This window comes from Phocoena sinus, chromosome 19 (assembly GCF_008692025.1).
Source record: "Phocoena sinus isolate mPhoSin1 chromosome 19, mPhoSin1.pri, whole genome shotgun sequence".
NCBI lineage: Eukaryota > Metazoa > Chordata > Mammalia > Artiodactyla > Phocoenidae > Phocoena > Phocoena sinus.
Genome location: NC_045781.1, coordinates 20,435,076 through 20,456,401, shown reverse-complemented (window position 1 = coordinate 20,456,401; position 21,326 = coordinate 20,435,076). Strand labels below are relative to the sequence as shown.

Below are 21,326 nucleotides of genomic sequence, written 5' to 3'. Positions count from 1 at the left end.
ATGGATAAAGCTGTGGTGTACATATACAATGAAATACTACTCAGCCACGAGAAACAGTGAAATCTTGCCATTTGCAACAACATAGATGGACCATGAGGATAATATAAGTGAAAAAAGTTGGAAGGTGAAAGAAAAAAAATCATATGGTATGATCTCACTCGTATATGGAATCTAAAAACTAAAACCAAAAAACCCCACAAGACCCCCAAAACAAATGAACAAACAAAAAAACAAAACAAACTCATAGACACAGAGAACAGACTGGTGATTACCAGAGGGGAAGGGAGTTGGGAGGATGGGCACAATGGGTGAAGGGGGTCAAATGTAAGGTGATGGATGGTAACTAGACTTTGTAATGAACACAGATGTTGAATTATAATGTTGTATACCCGAAATTTATATAATGTTATGTACCAATTTTACCTCAATAAAGAGAGGGAGGGAGGGAGAGATAGAGGAGGGGTCAAGCAACAAACCTTGGACATTTCAGTGTTTACAAGTCAGGACTGGAGGTGGAAGTAGCAAAGATCAAGAAAGAGCAGCCGGGGAGGCCGGAGGAAACCAGGAGAGCACAGGGTTGGGGAGGCCAAGTGGAGAGGCGTGGTCAACTGGGCCAAATGCTGCCCACGGGTCGGGTAACATGAGGACTGAGAATGACCACTGGGTTTAGTAACGTGGAGGACAGTGACCTCAACAGGAGATCATTTAGTGGGGTAGTAGGAGCAGATGCCTGCCAGAAGGGGAAGAGACAAACTGGTGACAGTGAGTGTGGAAATCTCCTGTGAGGAATTCCACTGCAAAGAGAAAGAGAGAAATGGGGTGGTGGCTAGAGGGGGCAGCAGTGCCAAAGAGAGTTTTTTTAAATAGCTTTATTGAGATATAATTCATGTTGCATAAAATCCACCCTCCCTCTTTAAAGTGTACAGTTCAGTAGTTCTTAGTATATTCACCAGCTTGTGCAACCCTCTCCATTATCTAGTGTCAGAACATTTTTGTCACCCCGAAGAGAAACCCCATGTCCATGAGCAGCCATTCCTCCTCTCCCCAAGCCCCTGGCACTCACTGATCTACTTTCTGTCTCTATGGATTTGCCTATTCTGGACATTTCATATAAATGGAATCATAGAATATGTGGTATTTTGTGACTGGCTCTTTCACTTAGCATATTTTCAAAGTTCATCCATGTGGTAGCATATATCAGTATACACATAATATAATTTTTCTTTATTCCCGAATAATATTCTGTTGTATGTTATATACAATGTATATGCCACGTGTTGTTCATCCATTCACCAAGTGATGAACATTTGGGTTGTTAACACTTTATGGCTATTGTAAAAAATGCTGCTAATAAACATTCGTATACAAGTTTTTGTGTGGCCATATGTTTTCAGTTCTCTTGGGTATATACATAGGAGTGGAATTGCTGGATCATATGATAATTCTGTTTAATATTTTGAGGAACTGTCGAACTGTGTTCCAAAGTGACTGCACCATTTCACATTCCCAACAGCAACATATAAATGTTCCAATTTCTTCCCATTCTCATCAACATTTGTTACTGTCTTTTTTATTTTTGCCATCTGAATAGGGGAGAAGTGGTATCTCATTGGGGTTTTGATGACTAACGATGTTGAGCATCTTCTCACGTGCTTATTGGCCATGAATATATTCTTTGGAGAAATATCTGTTCAAATCCTTTACCATTTTTAAATTGGGTTATTTGTCTTTTTATTGTTGAGTTGTGAGAGTTCTTTATATATTCTAGATAGTAGTCCTTTATCAGATATATGATTTGCAATTATTTTCTCCCATTCTGTGGATTGTTTTTTCACTTTCTTGATGGTGTCCTTTGAAGCACGAATGTTTTTAATCTTAATGAAGTCCTATTTATCTATTTTTTCTTTTGTCACTTATGATTTTGTGTCTTATCTAAGAACCCACTGCCTAATCCAGTGTCATAAAGAGTTATTCCTATGTTTTCATCTTAGAGTTTCATAGTTTTAGCTCCTACATTTAGATGTATGATCCATTTTGAGTTAATGTTCTATATGTTATAAGGTAGGGGGTCATCCAGCTTCATTTGTTTACGTGTTGTTCCAGAACCATTTGTTGAAAGGACAATTCTTCCCCACTGAATTTTCCTGGTACCCTTGCTGAAATTTTTGTTGTTTTTTTAATATGGGAGAAATCGTGCACATGTGCATGCTGATGGGACAGGTCTGTGCAGCGGGGGACGTGGCAATGAGGGGGAAGGAGGAAAATGACTGGAGCAATGCCCTCAGGAGGGAGGGGGTGGGATCTGGTGTCCAGTGGAGGGGCTGGCCTGAGTCAAGAGCAAGGGCGGTTCATAACACCAGGAGGAAAGATGGGCACAGATATAGGGAGTGAACATTCTCTTCCGGTTAATTCCTTTTCTCAGGGAATGAAGGTCATGACCTGAGGGAAGACAGAGGAGGAAGGGTTGGGAGCTGAGGAGAGGAGAGGCAGTGGGAGAGGAAGTGAACTAGGAAAACACAGCGGTGCTGAGTGAGACCAGTCATTGTGGGCAGGTGTTTTCTTTAGCCACATTCAGCTTGGCAGGTGCAGGCAGAAAGGGGGTAGAGATTAAGGGGTACCATCCTCCAAGGCCTCTGAGGGCCACCTGTGCCTGGGACAGAAGGACAAGGCTGGTTCTTAGTGGCTGAGGATGTTCATCCAGGGGGGTCTTCACCCACACACCAGGTCAAGTTGTCATCTTAAGGCAGGGAGAAAATGCTGTTGCCCCTAAATCAGGTTAGAGAACAGGGATCTGGGAGGTCCCCAGTAAGCCTCTGCCTCCCAGCTTCCCACCTGCCGCAGTCTGCTCAGGCTGCCATAACAAAGCACTGCAGACTGGTAGCCTAACCATGGACATGTATCGCTCGCAGTTGTGGGGGCTGGAAGTCCAAGATCAGGGTGCTGGCATGGCTGGGTTCTGGTGAGGGCTCTTGGCTTGCAAACGGCCCTCTCCTCCCTGTCTTCACATGGCAGAGAAAGAGACAGAGAGAGAGAGACAGAGGGAGCACTCTGGTGTTTCTTCTCGCAAGGGCACTAATCCCATTGTGGGGATGGGGGTCCCCACACCATGGCCTCACCTAACTCTAATTATCTTCCAAAGGCTCCATCTCCAAATGCTGTCACATTGGGGTTTAGGGCTTCTGCATATGAATTTGGGGGAGAAACAATTCAGTCCATAGCACCATCCAACCTGATCTTGACCTCTAACAAGGACCACAAACAAGCCCAGATGCTGAACTTCAGAACAGAGAAGTGACAGAAAGAGGTTCCTGGTCCTTAGAGGGACATGTCTATATCACTGGCAACCTAAGGGGAAAAGAAAAATCTTTCATCTTTATGTTTTCTGTTATGTATCTTACAGAGTGGTGATGCCTGACGTGGTAGCCACTGGCCACACGTGGCTTAACACGTGGCTACTCAGATTTGAGATGTGCTGTAATTGTGACATATACACTGAGTTTCGAAGAGATAATATAAAAATTTGGAAAATATCTCAATACTCTTTTCCATTGATTACGTGTTGAAATGATAATATATGTTGGCTATATTGGGTTAAAGTATACTATTAAATTTATTTTTTACTTTTAAAAAGTGAGGTTACTAGAAAATCTAAAATTGTGTTTGCGGCTTGTATTATATTTCTATTGGACAGACCTTAGAGAGAAGACCCTGTATCCAAACAGCTCCCAGCATGGCTGGCCCTCCTGCCTTGGTCAGGCGGCACACGTAACACCCCTAAGAGTTGTGCTCTGGAACCCCGAGCTGCAGTGGGACCTCGCCTCTGTAGGGGCAGGCTTGTGAGGACACTGCTCGTGACGTGGACTTGAACAGTTCCTGGGAGGAGCAGCCCCAGGGAGCTGGGGACCAGGCTGGTTCTTGCCTGGTTTGCGGATAGGTAAGTAACTCACATTTAAAAACACTAGAATCCCCTCAGGCACAAGATGCCCACACTCTGAGATTCTCATCCACCTGTGCCGCTTCCCCTGAGCCACACCCTTGGGGCACTGGAAGCCCTTGGGGTCACCAGCACTAGTTACAGCTTGTCTTTTTCTTTATTCCCCCAAGCACATAAGTATGAAGTTGCTGTAAGGCAAATCATGCGCATGGAGCAATTCCACAGACTTTCATACACCCACCCCCATTTACTACTTATTAAAATTGGCTGTTAGTATTCCATTACATTGCCCACATACACAGTTTAACTATTTCCCTGTTGTTCAACATCAGAATTGTTTCCCTTTTTTACCTGCCATCATAAACAGCAGTGCTATGAATATCTTTATCTTTTTTCTGTTTGAATTATTTTATTGTAATATTTTCCCTGAAGTGAAATTGGTTGGCTGGAAAGTATATACAATTTTATGGTTCCTGTGACTTTTTTCCTTTAAATCACTCTCCCAAAAGACTGTATCACTATGTATTTTCTCCAGTGGAGTGTCTGTATGTGTATACATTGGTTTCCCACAGCCCTGCCAGCTTTGCGTTTGATCATGTGTATTCATTAATTCCAATTAATTGGTGTATAACAGATAACTCCTAGATATTATCCTTTCATTTGTTCAACTGCAAATGAGAACGAGTAAAGTCCTCCCCTTAAAACCCACAAAAATTAAATAGCCTCCAGCTTAATAATTTAGAAAAACATTTTTTAACTTCCTCCATTTGCCAGCATTTGGGGTACCTTAGCAGCCCCGAGGCTGTGATGCAGCCGGCCAGGCCCAAGCTTTGCCTCCTGACCCGCTGTCATCATAATGGTCCAAGATGCCACCTCCAGCGAATAAAGCCATTTATCTCCTCCCAACAAACTGAAAATATATCAGACAGTCCTTCTTCCCTGTGTGGTTTAGATGAATCCTGGCATTGCTTAACTGCCATATGTTGATTGTTCAGGACTGAGAGACATTCTGGTTTATATACAAAAAGGTTGCAGCAGACGTGGCTGATGTTCTGTTCATAGCTTATTAAAACCTCAGGAAAGGGCTTCCCTGGTGGCGCAGTGGTTGGGAGTCCGCCTGTCAATGCAGGGGACACGGGTTCATGCCCCGGTCCGGGAAGATCCCACATGCCGCAGAGCGGCTGGGCCCGTGAGCCATGGCCGCTGAGCCTGTGCGTCCAGAGCCTGTGCTCCGCGACAGGAGAGGCCACAACAGTGAGAGGCCCGCGTACTGCAAAAAAAAAAAAAAAAAAAAAATCTCAGGAAGGCCCCAGCCCCCTCCCAAGGGGAACTCACAAAACATCATCCTTGTGGAGCCACATCCTGGCCTGGCTGGAGACTCAGAGAAGGCTCGACAGGCCCGGCTCAGAGGGAAGAAGAGAAAGGATGCACCCGCTTCCCCACTAGATGGCACCTCTCAATAAGTAATGGGGAGAGGACCCTTCCTCCACACCCTAAGCCCCGGTCCTCCCGCATTGCAACACACCCCGGTGTCTGCTTCCAAAAACCAGAAAAATAGAAAAGTTCATTCTAGCTAAAAATACACCATCTGCCTGGAAAAATCTCACTCGGCACTGTCGCGTCAACACCGAAGCAGGTTAATAACCGGCCCAGAGCAGGTTTCTTTGTATAATTACTGGGTCCCCCACCAAGGCTTCCTCATCAGCTGCCTCCTTAGGCTCCCGCTGCTGACACTCCCCTGCTGCTTCCTGGCCACAAGCCACCATCGCCCCGCCAGCCCTCTGCTCAGGCCAGGGCCCCCTCACTCTCTGCTAGGCCTGGGCCATGGGGGCTCAGGGGCTCTCAGCACCGCCTGGGTAGGTGGCCGCCAGGTGGTCACCCTGGCCTTGTCAACCCTACTCATAATCCAAAGATAAATGACTCGAACCAAGATGTCAATAATCACCCATTAAATTAATAGAGCTTTAAGACACTCTCATTCTATTTCTTGGTGAGGATGTGATGAGATGTGCACCCCAAAACCTGTTGCTGGGAGAGCAAATGATTGATACTGCCCCTCTGGAAAGAATTTTGACCGAATAGAACGACAGCCTTAAAAAATATTACATACTTTTTAATCCAGCAATTGAGGAATCTATCTTACAGACTATCTATCATAATCGAAAATATGAACATATTCTGTGTGCATAACGTATGCACACAAAAATGTTCACAAAAATGCAGCACTATAATAGTGAAAGCCTAGAAAGGACACTACAGCAGGTGTGTGCATATGGTTTAGTGCAGTGGGATACTATAAAGCCATCACACATGTTTACAAGAGATTTCAACATACATCACGAATGTTATTTAATGTTAATTGGTAAGAGTGCTCCAAAAGGTCTAAACAGTAAAGATGCAAATATGTTAGAAATACACATACATAGCATTAAAAGGTTTGCATATGCCAAATTTGTTAACAGTGGCTTTCTAGGTGGTGACACTTTTTTTTTTTTTTTTTTTTGGCTGTGCCGGGTCTTAGTTGTGCCACGTGGAATCTTTCGTTGCAGTGCGTGGTCTCCTCGTTGTGGCAGGCGGGCTTCTCTCTAGTTGTGGCGTGTGGGTTTTCTCTCTTTCTAGTTGTGGCATGCAGACTCCAGGGCGTGTGGGCTCTCTAGTTGAGATGCGCGGGCTCAGTAGTTGTGGCACACGGGTTTAGTTGCCTGGAGGCATGTGGGATCTTAGTTCCCCGACCGGGGATCAAACCCTCATCTCCTGCATTGGAAGGCGGATTCTTTACCACTGGACCACCAGGGAAGTCCCATGGGTGGTGATACTTTTAATGGTTCTTATTTCATTATACTTTTCTGGATTTTTCTGTTTTCAGCAATGAACACTGACAAATAAAAGAAAAGAATACTATTCATTCAATGACTATCTAAAAACAGAGTTAAAGGAATATACAAGAAATTGGTATAGTGGCTGTATCTGGAAAGGGGGCTGGAGCAGGGGTCAGTATAGGAGGACGCCTTCCTTTTCCATTTGTATCTTCTGATGTCTTCTAAGTTTTGTACCAGGCTTGTATTACCTATTCAAAAATAAATAAATGAAAAAATTTCAAAGAAGATGCAGAAATACTAAAGCCACAGTTGCTGGGAGTAGAGTGTGAGGGGAAAGCAAGGAAAGTGCTTTCAGCTCCTGAGGGAGATGAGACTCAAGGCCTGGACTCCTCTTGGGCTCAAAGTCTACCGCAAGTCACCCAGGACCTGACTAGGCCAGTGACTTTATTCTGTAAGGCCTGCTTCATCTGACCCCAAATTGGTCAGGAGTCAGGCCATCTCCTCCCGAGAGTGGTCTTCCCAAGGGTAAAGGTAGGCAGGCCAGGGAAGGGACTCCAGGGGACACTGGTGCAGGACCTCCGAGCTGGGACCACCTGTGTCCCCTGGGCCTGGCAGAGTAGGACCCAACACACGAGTTGAATTGGTGGGGCCCCCCATAACTACCCAGTCACCTTCTATGAGTCAGGATAATCATCTAAAAGGACCCCACCCTGCCCCCCATCAACCCAAACAGTGCAAATGTCCAAAGTGGCTTCATCAACCCCAGGAGTGTGGCCTGTAAAGGGCACCTGATGTGTGCTAGATAAGGCCAGATAAAGAGCAGCTTTTCTGGGCTTCCCTGGTGGCCCAGTGGTTAAGAAGCCACCTGCCAGTGAAGAGGACATGGGTTTGATCCCTGGTCCGGGAAGATCCCACATGCCGTGCAGCAACTAAGCCCGTGCACCACAGCTACCGAGCCTACGCTCTAGAGCCCGCGAGCCACAACTACTGAAGCCAGCGAGCCACAACTACTGAAGCCCGCGTGCTCAGAGCCTGTGCTCCGCAATAAGAGAAGCCACCACAGTGAGAAGCCCGCGCGCAGCAACGAAGACCCAACACAGCCAAAAATAAATAAATAAATTTATTTTTAAAAAAAGAGCAACTTTTCTGAGATAAAAGCTTGATCCTTCCTTAATCACCCTGGGTTCTAATTTGCCCTGAAGCTTTCTTTACACACACAGAGGTGCGGGATACTGACTCTGCTCAGCAGGGTGGACAGTGCAGCTTCCTGCCAGGCCCCTGGGACCCAAGGGACATCCCGTGGCTGCCAGGGAGGCTCGGGGCAGTGTGTGCTCACAGGCAGCACAGGGCACCACAGCAGCCTGGAAAGTCAGGTCGCAGGCCCTGGAATCCGGAGCTTTCATTCCTTCTTTAAAGTCACAAATCTGACACCTTCCCTTCCCTTGTGCTCCATATGTACAACTTCAAATGTCAGAGATACTTTACACAAATAGGTGGAGAAAAGGACTGTTCAGAAAACATTTATTGTAGTTTGATGACACTTGTCAAACTGTGGTTCTGAAAGCAAAGCAAAAACAATATTAGGGGAAACTTAGGGTGGACTCATTTCTTAGAGAAAGTTTATGATTCTACCACTTCAGAAAGAGCAATAATTTACTGAAAATATTTAATTTAAAAAACAGAACTCAGGAACTACTATGACTTTTCAGATGGGGAAAGCAAGCCCCTGGGAGGGTGAGAGCCCAGTCGGGCAGCTACTGGGGGAGGGGCTGGGTGCCACTGACGTTTGTGGCTTCACTCAGCAGGCCGACTGCCCCCTCCCTGAGACGACTCACAAGTCACTGGGTGGGAAAGGGGCATTCAAGAGGTAAACGTGATTCCAGCAGGGGACAGCTCCAAGGTCCCAAGGGAGGGCTGGTCCTGCAACGGCTGCCTGGACAGGCGTCATCTTCACGCGATGAGATGAGAAGGCTGAACGTGAAGACCTTCCAGCTCCTGTGTGAGTGAGAGTAGATTCAGAAAACTGCCGCTACGTGGCAGCAGTCACGGCTTTACTGTTCACCAGCTTCCCAGCTGAAGGGTTGTCAGGGCACACAGGTGCACACGGCCACAAAACACGGCATCTTCTCCAATAATTCCAGAACATGATATGGCACAGCCCCAGCCTCTCCAGCAGGAGATTTCGCTACAGTTTAGGGTAATATTCTGATGACGTGGGGCTTCCTGCAGCTCCCCAGTCACCTTCCGTGAGTCGGGGGGAATCATCTAAATGGACCCCGCTTCCTGGAGCAGAGGCCTAGTCGTCGTACTGCACTTCCGCCCGGAGCTCCTTGGTGACGTAGTTGGCCAGCATCGCCAGCAGCTGCTGCTGCAGGGCCTCACTGCCCATGACCAGCATGGTCAGCTGCACGGCGTCCGTCCATTGCAGGTGCCTGACGATGGCAGTGGCTTCGTTAAAGAGCTTCTGCTGCTCGGCAGGTGGCAGCTCCATTATGATTTGAGGAACTGGCTTAAACTGTCCACTTGTCATCCATGCGCCTAACAAACCCCCGACGGCCCCCCCTAGAAAACAGGAAGGACTCAATTAGTCGGTCATTTATATTCATAAACGATAGTCACAGGTTCTCACTGAGTTCACATCTACCGTTGTGACGAGTGGGCACATTCATGAGCGGGTCAGAATGGGCTTGGCTTCATGCCTGCTCCGCCAGGAGGGCAGAGGGCAAAGGTTGACGTGGCCTTTGGTCGATCTGGCTCAGATAATTGACACCCAAACGTGCCCTCCCCTAAGCTCTGCGCTCACCGTGCAACACAAAGCATCTCCCCTCCTGAGAGCTGTGCTAACTAAAATCCTCTTCGTGGGCGGAAGGTTTCCATGCTTCTCATAAAAATCTCTCTCATCTCAAAGAACAGGGCTGAGAAGCAAATGCATTTTCAGGGAGAACCATCTCAGTGGTGAGGCTGAGTTTCCTCCACGGGATGGCTAATATGAGTCTTAGCCCTGAACTTTGAAATTTCCAGTGGAACCACGTGGTTATAAAGGACCCTGCAGACAGATGAGGAGGTATTTTCTCTTGAAACAATGTTTTTCATACAACCCCTCCAAAGTTGTATGATGATAAATAACAAATTTAACGTATTCAACTACTTCTCTTTCTGCTACCCCAAAAGGGCACAAACATTATTTTTAAATGTCAATTTATTATTATCAAAGTTAAAGCACACTATTTTGGAATTTGAAGACCTTGTATCAGTGGAAAGTTCTATTTAACCAGGTCAGGTGCAGTCTGCTACAGGAAGATGTCCTAGAGCAGGGGTCTCAAACTCAAGTGCCTACAGGGGTCAGGCAGGTAGCTGAAAGGAGTGAAGTGAGCTGAGTGGGACTGTGGTGACCTGGAGAGACAGGTCGCTGTCTAAAGGAGACATGGCTACCCTACGCCAGCCACTTGCTGCCACATGGAATACCAAGTATGTATCTTTTAAAAGTCTTATGAGTTTTATTTATTTATTTATTTTTTGTGGTATGTGGGCCTCTCACTGCTGTGGCCTCTCCTGTTGCAGAGCACAGGCTCCAGACGCACAGACTCAGCGGTCATGGCTCACGGGCCCAGCCGCTCCGCGGCATGTGGGATCTTCCTGGACCGGGGCATGAACCCGTGTCCCCTGCATCGGCAGGCGGACTCTCAACCACTGCGCCACCAGGGAAGCCCTGATTTTTAAATATCGGCAATCAGATATTGAAAAGACGCAGCCCAGCTGGACTTGGTGACTTTCTGTAAAAGAGTAGAGTATGGAAAGGGGAAACAGTAACTTTGCAGTGGAGAAACCTGGCGGACATGACCTTAGCCAGGTGATCAAGGTGAGCATCACAAGGGAGGTCCTGTAGGTGTCATATGTCCCTGAAATGTGTGACAAGAAGGGCACTGCACCTCCACGGTATTCTTTCCAAAGATCCATAACCACAGTCTACTCGTGAGAAAGACATCAGGCAAACCCAAATTGAGAGGAGCTCTCCAAAATACCTGACCAGTACTCCTCAAAAGTATCAAAGTGGTAAAAAACAAGACCAGAGAAACCCTCAGAATGGGAGAAAATATTTGCAAATGAAGCAACCGACATGGGATTAATCTCCAAAATATACAAACCGCTCATGCAGCTGAATATCAAAAAAAGAAACAACCCAATTCAAAAATGGGTGGAAGATCTAAATAGACATTTCTCCAAAGAAGATATACAGATGGCTAAAAAGCACATTAAAAGATGCTCAGCATCACTAATCATTAGAGAAATGCAAATCAAAACCACAGTGAGGTACCACCTCACACCAGTCAGAATGGCCATCATGAAGAAATCTACAAACAATAATAGCTGGACAGGGTGTAGAGAAAAGGGAACCCTCATGCACTGTTGGTGGGAATGTAAACTGGTACAGCCACTATGGAGAAGAGTATGGAGGTTCCTTAAAAAACTAAAAATAGAGCTACCATATGATCCAGCAATCCCACTCCTGGGCATATATCCGGAGAAAACCATAATTCAAAAAGATACGTGCACCCCAATGTTCACTGCAGTACTATTTACAATAGCCAGGACATGGAAGCAACCTAAATGTCCATCGATGGAGGAATGGATAAAGAAGATGTGGTACATATATACAACGGAATATTACTCAGCCATAAAAAAGAATGAAATAATGCCATTTGCAGCAACATGGATGGACCTAGAGATTGTCATACTGAGTAAAGTAAGTCAAACAAAGACAAATATCATATGATATCACTTATATGTGGAATCTAAAAAAAGGTAAAAATGAACTTATCTATGAAACAGAAAGAGTTACAGATGTAGAAAACAAATTTATGGTTACCAGGGGGTAACGGGGAGGGATAAACTGGAAGACTTGGATTGACATATACACACTACTATATATAAAACAGAAAACTAATAAGGACCTACTGTATAGCACAGGGAACTCTACTCAATACTCTGTAATGGACTATATGGGAAAAGAATCAAAAAGAGTGGGGTAAGAAAAACAAGACTGGGGAGACTGAAGAGACATGACAATTAAGTGCAATGTGCTGTCTTGTGCTGGGTCTGGGACAGAAAAAGATCATGGATGCAGAAACTGATAAAATCCAAATATAGTCTGAAGAATAGTTAATAGTAATGTTAGTGTTGGTTTCTTAGTTTTGACAAATGTGCCTTGGTAATATAGGAACTGAAACTGGGTGAGAGATATATGGGAATTCTCGGCATTATCTTTGCAACTTTTCTGTAAATCTAATATTATTCCAAAATAAAAAGTTTATCTAAAAGAATGCAGCCCAGGCCACAGAGAACCCATTTGCAAGCTGGACTCAGCCAACAGTAAGTAAATCTTGCACCATCTCAGGAAACCAAGTATGGAGGCACCTGGTAGCACACACCTTCTCTGGGGACCAGCCAGCCTCATGTCCTAGAGGCTGAACACTGCCCTTAGACAGCTTCCCCCCAGTCTGAAAATAAGGAGCATTCTAGGGAGGGAGGGCCAGTCATTTACAAGTTTTACTGAACTTTTCCCCATGACACCAGTGAAACACTTAAGAGCTGATAAGAGTTGCACTCATCTGCACTAAACCTTTGTGAGAACATCAATATTTGATTTAGAGCAGCACTTAATGCAAAAAGTCGCCAGGAAATATCGACCAGAAAATTACCAAGTCTTTGGAGAAGAGAAAATTCCTTTGTTTTCTGGGTAAAATGATGCTCCTGCCCATGACCAGGGGCTGCAAGTAGCAAATCCCTGGGGTTCTCTTTGCAGACATCCTGTTCTCTACCAGCTTTTACTCAATCTGAATAAAATATGTCCTCCCAAAATGGCATTTGGGCACAGCTATATGATAAATGATCCCAGCTAGCCTTCCCTGAGCACATTAGATGGAGTGGGACAAAGATATAGGATGTCACTGAGGAAGAAGGCAATGGCCTTGTCTCCTCCCTCACGGGCTACTTCCTGGATAGCAAGAAGCTTAAGTCAAGACTCACTAATTCACAGAGTCTGGAAATGGAAATACATAGATGGAAGGTCTGGGGCCACCCACAGGCTGATTTTTCTCCCCGGTGTGGGCTCAGCTTAATACAGTGTCCTTGTATGTCAATCCTGCTACCAGAGGGAAGAACAGAGCAGGAAGCCTTACTGGTGAGCTGGGACACACAAACCATCCTCAGCAGAAAAGCAGTCACCTCTCCAGCCTGTATTCATGTGAAGACTGCAAGCCATATAGAAAGGACTTCCACCAGACTGTGAGCTTTCCCAGGCCCTGTATCCCACCACAGGCTGCCTGGCACGGAGGAGGCGTTCAGTAAATATTTACTGAGCCCAATGCAGCAGACCATGCCTTGAGCCGATGCCCCTGTGTTGCAGGGTCCATCTGAAGCACCTCGAGGGAGGCCTTATCTGGCCCCTCCTCAAGTCAGACCTGGACAGCAGCCAGCTCTCTGACACCACCCCTAGCCCATGGTTTGGGCCACAGAGGAATTCTTCCGGTTCCTAGTCCAAAGGAAGCAACTTCATTCTAGCAACAATGAATGATGGGAAAATCAGCCAAAGTTTCATTTATTGCCAGAAACGGGTTCCCAAACAGAAGCAGGTGGTAAAAGAAGGGGACAGGGGTGATCACTCCACGAGTTAGCTTATTGCTTTTCCTGCGTTGGACTGCTTGCTTTCAGAATGGGGAAGCGCTCTGGGAACGAGTTTATGTAAAGTGGCTCTACAGCATCAGCCCCCAGTAGGTGCCCGGCAAATCTCAGCTTCCTCTCTGGATGTGTAATGGTGATGGGGGGAGGGAGACTGTCCAAGGGACCCAGGATACCCTGAAATCTTCAGACTCTAGGACACATCCCTTGGGGGGAAAGGTGTCCTCCAGGGCTGCATGACAGATGCCATTTGAGAGAGCCCTGCACTTCTGAGACATTCACACAGAAGCTTGTGTTTTTAACAGGATGACTTATGTACCCAAAGATCATTTCACAGAAGCAACCTCAACTCAACAAACTTCTCACACAGGGCAGAGGCTTTTATGAGGTCTCTGAGGTTTCAAAGGTCTTTTTTTCCCCAACAACTGCACTGTCCCTGTGAGGCACTTGCACTTACCAACGGCTAGTCCTGGTGGGCCACCCACCAAACCACCAACGAAGGCCACGGCCCCTGTGACCAGGGCGCCCCTCCCGGAGTGCCTGACGGCCGCCCGCATTTTCCTCTCCTCAGAGACGGAGCACAGCAGCCTCATGATGTCCTCCACCGCGACGGGCATCGCAGCACACCTTGAAGGAAGCATTCCAAAGGAGAGTTCTAATGAGTGAAGCATATTTCTACCCAAATGTTACTCTTCCTAAAGTTTTAAGGAAGGTTCCCCATTTTTGGTACAGAACAGTACCTCTGCTGTATGCACGATGACAGCACTCCCCAGTCATGTGCCGAGTCCTTTGCCAAAGAGAAAGCAGGGCAGCTTTCAGTTAATAAGCAGACTGAATCAGCAGGGTGGATGAAAGGTCTTCTCTGCCCTCTGATTAACTTCTGATTTACAACAGGTTAAGGAGCAACGCTGGCCACATGTTCCACCAGTTCATCACGAGTGAGGCAAGTCTGAGCTCTCTTGCATCGGGGCCTTTCAGCTGGCTCAGGCAATCCCCGAGCGCAAACCTTGGCCGAGTGCACAAAGTCCCAGCCCCTGGTCATCTCCTGTGTGACAGGGCATCTCTGCGCATGCCAAGCCAGAGAAGGGGAAAGCACAGGACTCTGCAACCGCACAGCCTTCACCCACTGGATGACCCTGAGCAGAATGGCAGATTCTTCACCTGTAAGATGGAGATAAACCACCTATAGGCTGGATTCTTGCAAAGTGTAAGTAGAATGGAAGCAAAGTGCCTGGAGCGAGTCTGGAACACTGCAGACTCTCAGACATGATGGCTCTAAATGAACGTTTGGTTCCTAACATACACCACTGGCTTCTATAAGCAACCACTCATAGAGTCAATCCAGTTCTACTCATGAGACATCAAAGGCAAGGACAGGATGATGTAGTAAGATGAAACAACCAGAGAATAAAAGAAATCAAAGAATTCCAGGGGTTTGCATATGGATGGACAGATGACAGATGGATGGGTGTACTTTGGAACAATGACCTTTAGAAAAATTATCTGGGGTCAGGAAACTCTTTGCCACACTAGCAGGAAAAGGACAGGCAGGGGCAAGGGTGAGGGCAGGGCAGGCTCCGCCCCAAGGTTGGTGGGAATGGAGAGCTTTGGCACTGATGGGCCACCTGGCAGGATAGGAAGTAAAATCAAAGCAGCAATGAGCAGGTGATTCTCCTTCCAGCTTCGGCTAGACCCAAGGCTTGATGGGCACTTTCCTTTCTCACCAACACTCCCCTTTTCATTTAAGGCTGAGACATGCAAACATTCACTAAAGGAACTCGACTGTGGAAGTTTGGAGCAGACTCTATTACTCAATATCTTTTGGATATATGAGGGTTTTTTTTTTAAACCCAAGAATAATCCAGAATTAGTCTCTAATGTAAAATTATCCTCCCAATCCCAAGAGAGAATTCTCAGCCCTTAGAACAAATCTGTGGATCTCCTGTATCACCAGTCAGAACGTCTTTGTAGTCCCAGGAGAGGTAAGAGGGATCCTGTGCTCCAGCCCCTGTAAATTTCCCCTCTTTTCCTTTTATATTCTTGACATCAGTGATTCTCCACCAGTGCACAGGAGTCACTTAAGATCTTGTTAAACACGGCCCCTATGGGCAGGGTGAGATTCTGTATTTACAAGCACCCTCAGGTGATCTTCTGCCCTCACTTTGGACAGCAAGAGTCTATGAGAGCATGACTCAAGATGTCTGACGTCTGTTACTCAGTCCTTGAGTTCAGAAATGCAAAGAGGCATCCCCCAGATGTGTCTGTTCACCAGGGGTGTGAGAGGCAGTGGAGGGGCAGTCCTGCAGAGTTGCCCAATGGACTAGAGGAGAATTCAAGTGTGTTTGTCCTTGCTCTGTCTCCCAAGTGTCCTAGATCTGCTAAAATGCCTGCTAGCTTCCAGGCCCCTCTGCTCACCAGCGGTGACCACGTGTAGACAGAGCACATGCCCCCTCCTCCTCCCTGCAAGAGAGCCCCCTTCCACCCTTCCAGAGGTCAAGAATTTTCCAGGCACAACTGTCAAGATAACATTATAGCATTAATAACAGCGAAGGAACTGCACTCAGAAATGGGGGGAGAGAGAGTAACCTGATTTACCCAAAAGCCATGGTCCTGTAAAGCTATGCAAACAAAATGTTTAATTTCAAGTACATATTAAGATAACCAAAGGAATTAATTTCATGGTAAAACCTTTCAAAAAGCTAAAAATCCTCCTGTAAAATATCTAGTCACCTTCTAGCTTAGCTCTGGTTTATATCCAGCTTTTTATCTGTCACTTATGCTGAAAAAAGGGAGATGAAGCACAGGTCCCTCGAAGGCCCCTCTGGAGGCTGCAATGAGCCTCCCATTCCCAGAGGCATGAAGACCTTGAGCCTTGCCATGCTTGATCTGCAAGTCCGGCTTCTAGGCCAGTGTACTCTGCCCAGATGCCACTCCTAAAACAGGCTTTCTGCAGAATTATGGATCTGTACTCTTGAAAGAGTTTCTGCACAGCAAGAAAAGGTATGTAAAAGAGGAAGGCAATAGATATATACCCATTTCACCCTCTACTGTCTATTAAAAAAAACCCACAAAACAAAAACCAAAAAAACAGTTTCCAACCTGCTCTGAATGACTTTAGGTCGAAACCCACAGGGGCTAATGAGACATCACTGTGCAAACGCCACTTCCAACCTCCACTTAGCCCAGTTGGGCCAGCACAAGGCACAAGCCCAGAGCTCTGTAGGACTGGAGAGCTAGCAGGTGTCATGGTGTGTGGAGGGGAGGCAAGGAAGTGGCCTGATTCCAGCTGGGTTCAATGGCTCCACACCATGGGTAGAGAGGTGGCATTGTGGCTGCCTCCATCCAAGGGAATGCTGGTTTAATTTCCTTGTAAGAATCATTTTAGAAGTTAGAGCATCAATAGACTCTTGTTGGGGAAGAAAGGTTTGCAGCCCCATCTCCTGAGCCCTTGCTAAAAAGCTCAGCCTCCCAACTTCTCTAGGGCTGCCAGATTGAGAAAGGAAGCCGGTCCTGCTTCTCCTTCTCCCACTCCAGCTGCCTTTGTCTGTAAGCAGTAGAGAAGTGGTTGAGGAGGGAGGAGACAGGAGCACTCTGATGGGGACAGACCTCAATGGGGCGGGAGTGTGCCTCCCCCCATATCACACCTATTTCAGAATCAGCTTTGTCCACGAAACAGGCTCTGGTCACAGGAAGCCCATCTGCCAGCCACAGGGAAGGCAAATGCCAACGTGAAGCCCTGGTTTCGTGTAAGCACCCAGGCTGGTCTGCCGATTACAGCAGGGATCTGGGTGAGAGGGAGATGAGCCCGTCCCTGAGACTATAGCCTGGCTTTCTGAGGTGGACCAGATTGTGAGAGATGAGGAGAGGAAGGCTGCAGAGCTAACACAGACCTCCATGCACACAGCTCTTTTTAAAAATTAGAAAAGCAGGGCCACTTAAGAATCAGAGTGATGTTGCCCACCTGCAATCCTCAGTACTTTCTACTTTGCTTGTGAAATTTACAAAGCTCCAGTGTGCCCACTGGCTCCTATAAACCGTGTCTTTCCACCTCTATGCCCCACGGCAAAGATTGGATCCCATCAGCAAACACTGTCAGATTAGCCCACAGACTTTTTAAAAACGAATTAGTTGCCAGAATTTTAAAATCAAGAGATTTCACATACACCTCAGACTTGTGATTTCTCCTGAAAAATCAAAAGCACAAGCCACACTGGGGCTGCCATCTGCAGCAACGCAGGCCAGAGCCGAGCAGGACCCTAGCAGAGCACACGTTACCTACCTACCTGGCCCATGAGTAGGTCGCTTCACACCCTCTCAAAATATTCCTATTTCTTTTGTTTGTTTGTTTTAAAGGCTAAAGAAGCTACCAGTCCCCACAAAGTTAATCTCCCCCAGCCCCTAAATCAGTAACATCCCTTCCTGATCACCTCTAAACTAGCGTCCAGATTCTCTTCCCAGAGGGCAAGGCCAAGAGTGCTCCGCCCTGCGGATATAACACCAGCCACACGCACCGCGGTTCCTGCGGGAAGTCACACGCGCGGGCACACGCAGACACAGGAGTTCCTGCAGGAGGTGACATGCACACACAGCCCTCCGTGTACCCCGATTCTCCATATGGAAAATGAATGCACGAAGAGCGTGCGCCCGGCACGGGAGAGCCAGGCCCGCGGCCAGCTGGCACGCCAGCCGCTCCGGGCGCCCCTCCCCCTCCCGGCTCCAGCAGCTCGGAGCCCTTTACCTGCGGAGGCGGCGCCTCGAGGTCACAGGCCGGCCGGCGCAGGGACACCAGGCCGCCCCTCCCGGCGCGCAGGCCCCACCCTCCCGCCTTCCGGCTCTTCAGCGCTGGGCCTTCCGGGGCGCCACCCACCTGGTCGCGCAGCAGCAGCAGCAGCAGCAGCAGCAGCAGCAGCAGCCGCCGCCGCCGCCGCCGCCGCCGCGCTCTCGGCCCAGGCCCGGCTCCGGGAGCGGCCCTCCCGGATGCGGCACCTGGAGTGGGGTCGCTGGGGCCCCGAGGCCGCGCGCACCCCTGCCCTCCACCCCGCCCACATCCGTTTTAGGTCCGGGTTCTCTTGGACCTTGCTCAAGCCCGGGGCCCTCCTGGGAGACCCTTTCTCTCTTTGGCCCTTCGCTCAGGACCTAAGGACCCCTCCCTTCCCCCCATTTCCGGCGCGGGAGAGACCACGGCAGCCTTGACAAGTAAAGGCGCTGAATTAATATTCGGTGAATATTCGGGGCAGAGTCAAACACCAGCTGGCCGCAGTGCGGGTACCGGCGGCATCTGGGTCTGGGGCTTTGCAAAGGCCTAGCGCCACCTTTGCTCCTGGGGTTCCAAGGGAAGAGGAGGTGCAGTTTCGGGGCAAAGCTGAGGTTGGAGAGGCTCTTGGGAGGGTGCAAAGTCTGAGGGTGGTGGGTAACAGAAGGGCCAGGGACTACTTTAGGGGGCATATGGAGAAGGCTTCCCCCCATCTCCTCCGAGCCCCCCAGACAAGATCTGGCCTGGAACCATCTCAGATCTGAAAAAGACTTCTGGGGACTTACCCTGCACTGTCTCACTCAATCCTGACAGCAGTCCTGCAACATAGGCATGGTTGCCACTGTCATATTACAGACAGGAGAAGGGAGGCAGCAAGGCGCAGAGAGATTGATCTACCCAAGGCCACCAAGATAGTGAGTGTCAAGGTCCAGACTCCATCTTGGGTCCACCTGCCTCAAAGCCCCTGCTTGTAACCAGCACTCTGCCTTGCTTTCCCGGGTGCTGTGGGCATCCAGAGGGTGAGCCTCTTTCACACTACCAGAACAATTTTGTTACTTTTCTTTTTTTTTTTAATGGATAAGTACTTTGGGTATGTTTGTGAACTATAGATATATAGATACATATCCCACTTTACTGAGGTATGACTGACATACAAAAAGCTATATGTATCCAATGTATACAAGACCTGATGAGTTTAGGGATGAGTTTATACCCGTGAAACCATCACCACCATCAAGGCCATAAATACTGACATTGCCTCTGGACGTTTCGTCCAGCCCCCTTTATTATTATGATTTGTGTTTGGGGATGTGGTTAGAATACTTAACATAAGATCTACCCTCTTAGCAAACTTTAGTGTACAGTATGGTATTGTTAGCTATAGATACTATTCTGTATGGTAGATCTCTAGAACTTATTTATCTTAGTTAACTGAAACTTTGTATTCTTTATCATCATTTTGTCACTTCTGTTTCCCCTCTGTCCCCATTGTGAGAAAGGGCCTAAAGCATTAACCAGAGTTCCCCTGGCCACAGTGAAATAACCCCATCTGTTCCTGAATAGGAGCTTTTGTATGAGTTTGGGTAACTTTCAAGAGTGAAAATTAACCAAAGTTAAGAATAGCCCAACTCCCTGGGGTGTCTCCAGGCATGGGCCTGCATGAGATTCTCCTGTTCCTCTGCAGGCAGCTCGCTCTGGCGGCACATTAAGGAACTGGGCCTGCTCACTTCCCCAGAGATGGGGAGGAGGGGACAGTGGGGAAGGAAAGATGCTGGAAGGGAAAGAAACTTCAAGGTGGGGACCCTCTAGAGAAGGTTGACTATAAGAAGTCATGCAAACATACAACCCATCAGCAACTTGGGAACTTCATTCTGATATGAATAAAGTCATAAAATGCACACACCAAAGCCCATAAATATAACACATGGTACCACATTCTCATAATGGCAGCTGGACCTCCTGCGAAGTGGAGGAGGTCCCATGAATGAGGTGCACAGTGGGGTCTCCATCCTGGTGTGGTGACTGTGTACTGACCCAGCATCCAGCTAGTGCCTTCATAATGCTTATAGTCTTAAGGTCTGGCTGGATGACCTTGGGAAACTTCTCTGTGCCTCAGTTTCCTCATTTGGGAAATGACAGTAATAATAGTACCTGTCTCATAGGATTGTTCTGAAGATTAAAGGAGGTAATGTGTAGGAATCTAGATCATTCTTGTTTACATCATAGGTTATGAAAATGAACCTCCAAATTCCCAAATGTGAGCCTCATATGCCCAGAGTGGCAGGAAATTCAATTCCACCCCAGCCTTCATAATGCACCCTCTTCCTGATAGGCCCAACAATCTCCCAGAGTGCTAGGTTTTGTTCAGAGAGCCAGATGGAGCCAGAACTCGGGGTCCCCTGAGGCCAGCGCCCTCATCCTCCCCTTTTCCAGAGGATGAGTGAGGCAGCTCCCAACTTACACAGCTCTTTCAGGATAACCCTGCCCAGACGCAGGGCTGGATGATCCAAGCACAGGACACACACATAAACCCCTGCAATCTCTTAATAAGAGCATACGAGTAAACCAGATGTCATTTTCAAAACTAAAACGTGTTCTTTTTATTTGAAATGACTCTAAGGAAGCACCATAGTCTGTCTGGTGCTTAAGGATTCCTGGGGATCTTGATCTAGCCTCGCAGACAGTCATTTGTCCCAAGGCACTCACAGAGCCAAGGTTTTGGGTCAGGAGAGGTTTCAGCCCCACATGCTGGGTCCAGGACATGTGGGGCTGAAAGGACTTCTGAGTCCTTAGCCCTGGAGGCAAAGGAGGTCTCCTCACCTCCCAGTCCTTCCCCCAGGATGCATTCCATTCCTTTCATCTGTGAAGTGTTCAACACACTTTTTGGCACATACCAGGTGTATTAGTTTGCTGGAGCCCCATAACAAAGTACCACAAACTGGGTGGCTCAAAAGGGAAATTTATTGTCTAACAATAATATACATCTTTGTTTACTAAATAATTAGCTCTGTTACGTAAACCATAAAAATCACGATTCTCAGATCATTATATCAGAGGAACAAGAATGTTTCTGAATTCTTATAATCTGAATTTTGATTGAGGATCATTGAAGATCCACAATTAATCCATTGTTAATTAATAA

The 21,326-nt window shown here is 47.4% G+C and overlaps 1 protein-coding gene across 4 annotated transcripts; it reads right to left on the bottom strand.

Moving 5' to 3' along the window:
- Positions 1 to 7,857: 7,857 nt before the first annotated feature.
- C19H19orf12 (chromosome 19 C19orf12 homolog) lies at positions 7,858 to 18,266 on the bottom strand. Of its 4 annotated transcripts, none has more exons than XM_032614857.1 (3): positions 18,170 to 18,266; positions 13,889 to 14,058; positions 7,858 to 9,315 (listed from the first exon to the last, which is right to left on the bottom strand). In XM_032614857.1, the coding sequence occupies exons 2-3, from the start codon at positions 14,046 to 14,048 to the stop codon at positions 9,050 to 9,052; spliced, it is 426 nt and encodes a 141-aa protein (XP_032470748.1). In that variant the 5' UTR covers positions 14,049 to 14,058; positions 18,170 to 18,266; the 3' UTR covers positions 7,858 to 9,049. The 4 variants fall into 4 exon arrangements, with proteins under 4 accessions (XP_032470748.1, XP_032470747.1, XP_032470750.1 ...); XM_032614856.1 differs by lacking the exon at positions 18,170 to 18,266 and adding an exon at positions 17,943 to 18,116; XM_032614859.1 differs by lacking the exon at positions 18,170 to 18,266 and adding an exon at positions 17,859 to 17,878.
- Between the last annotated feature and the right edge of the window lie 3,060 nt (positions 18,267 to 21,326).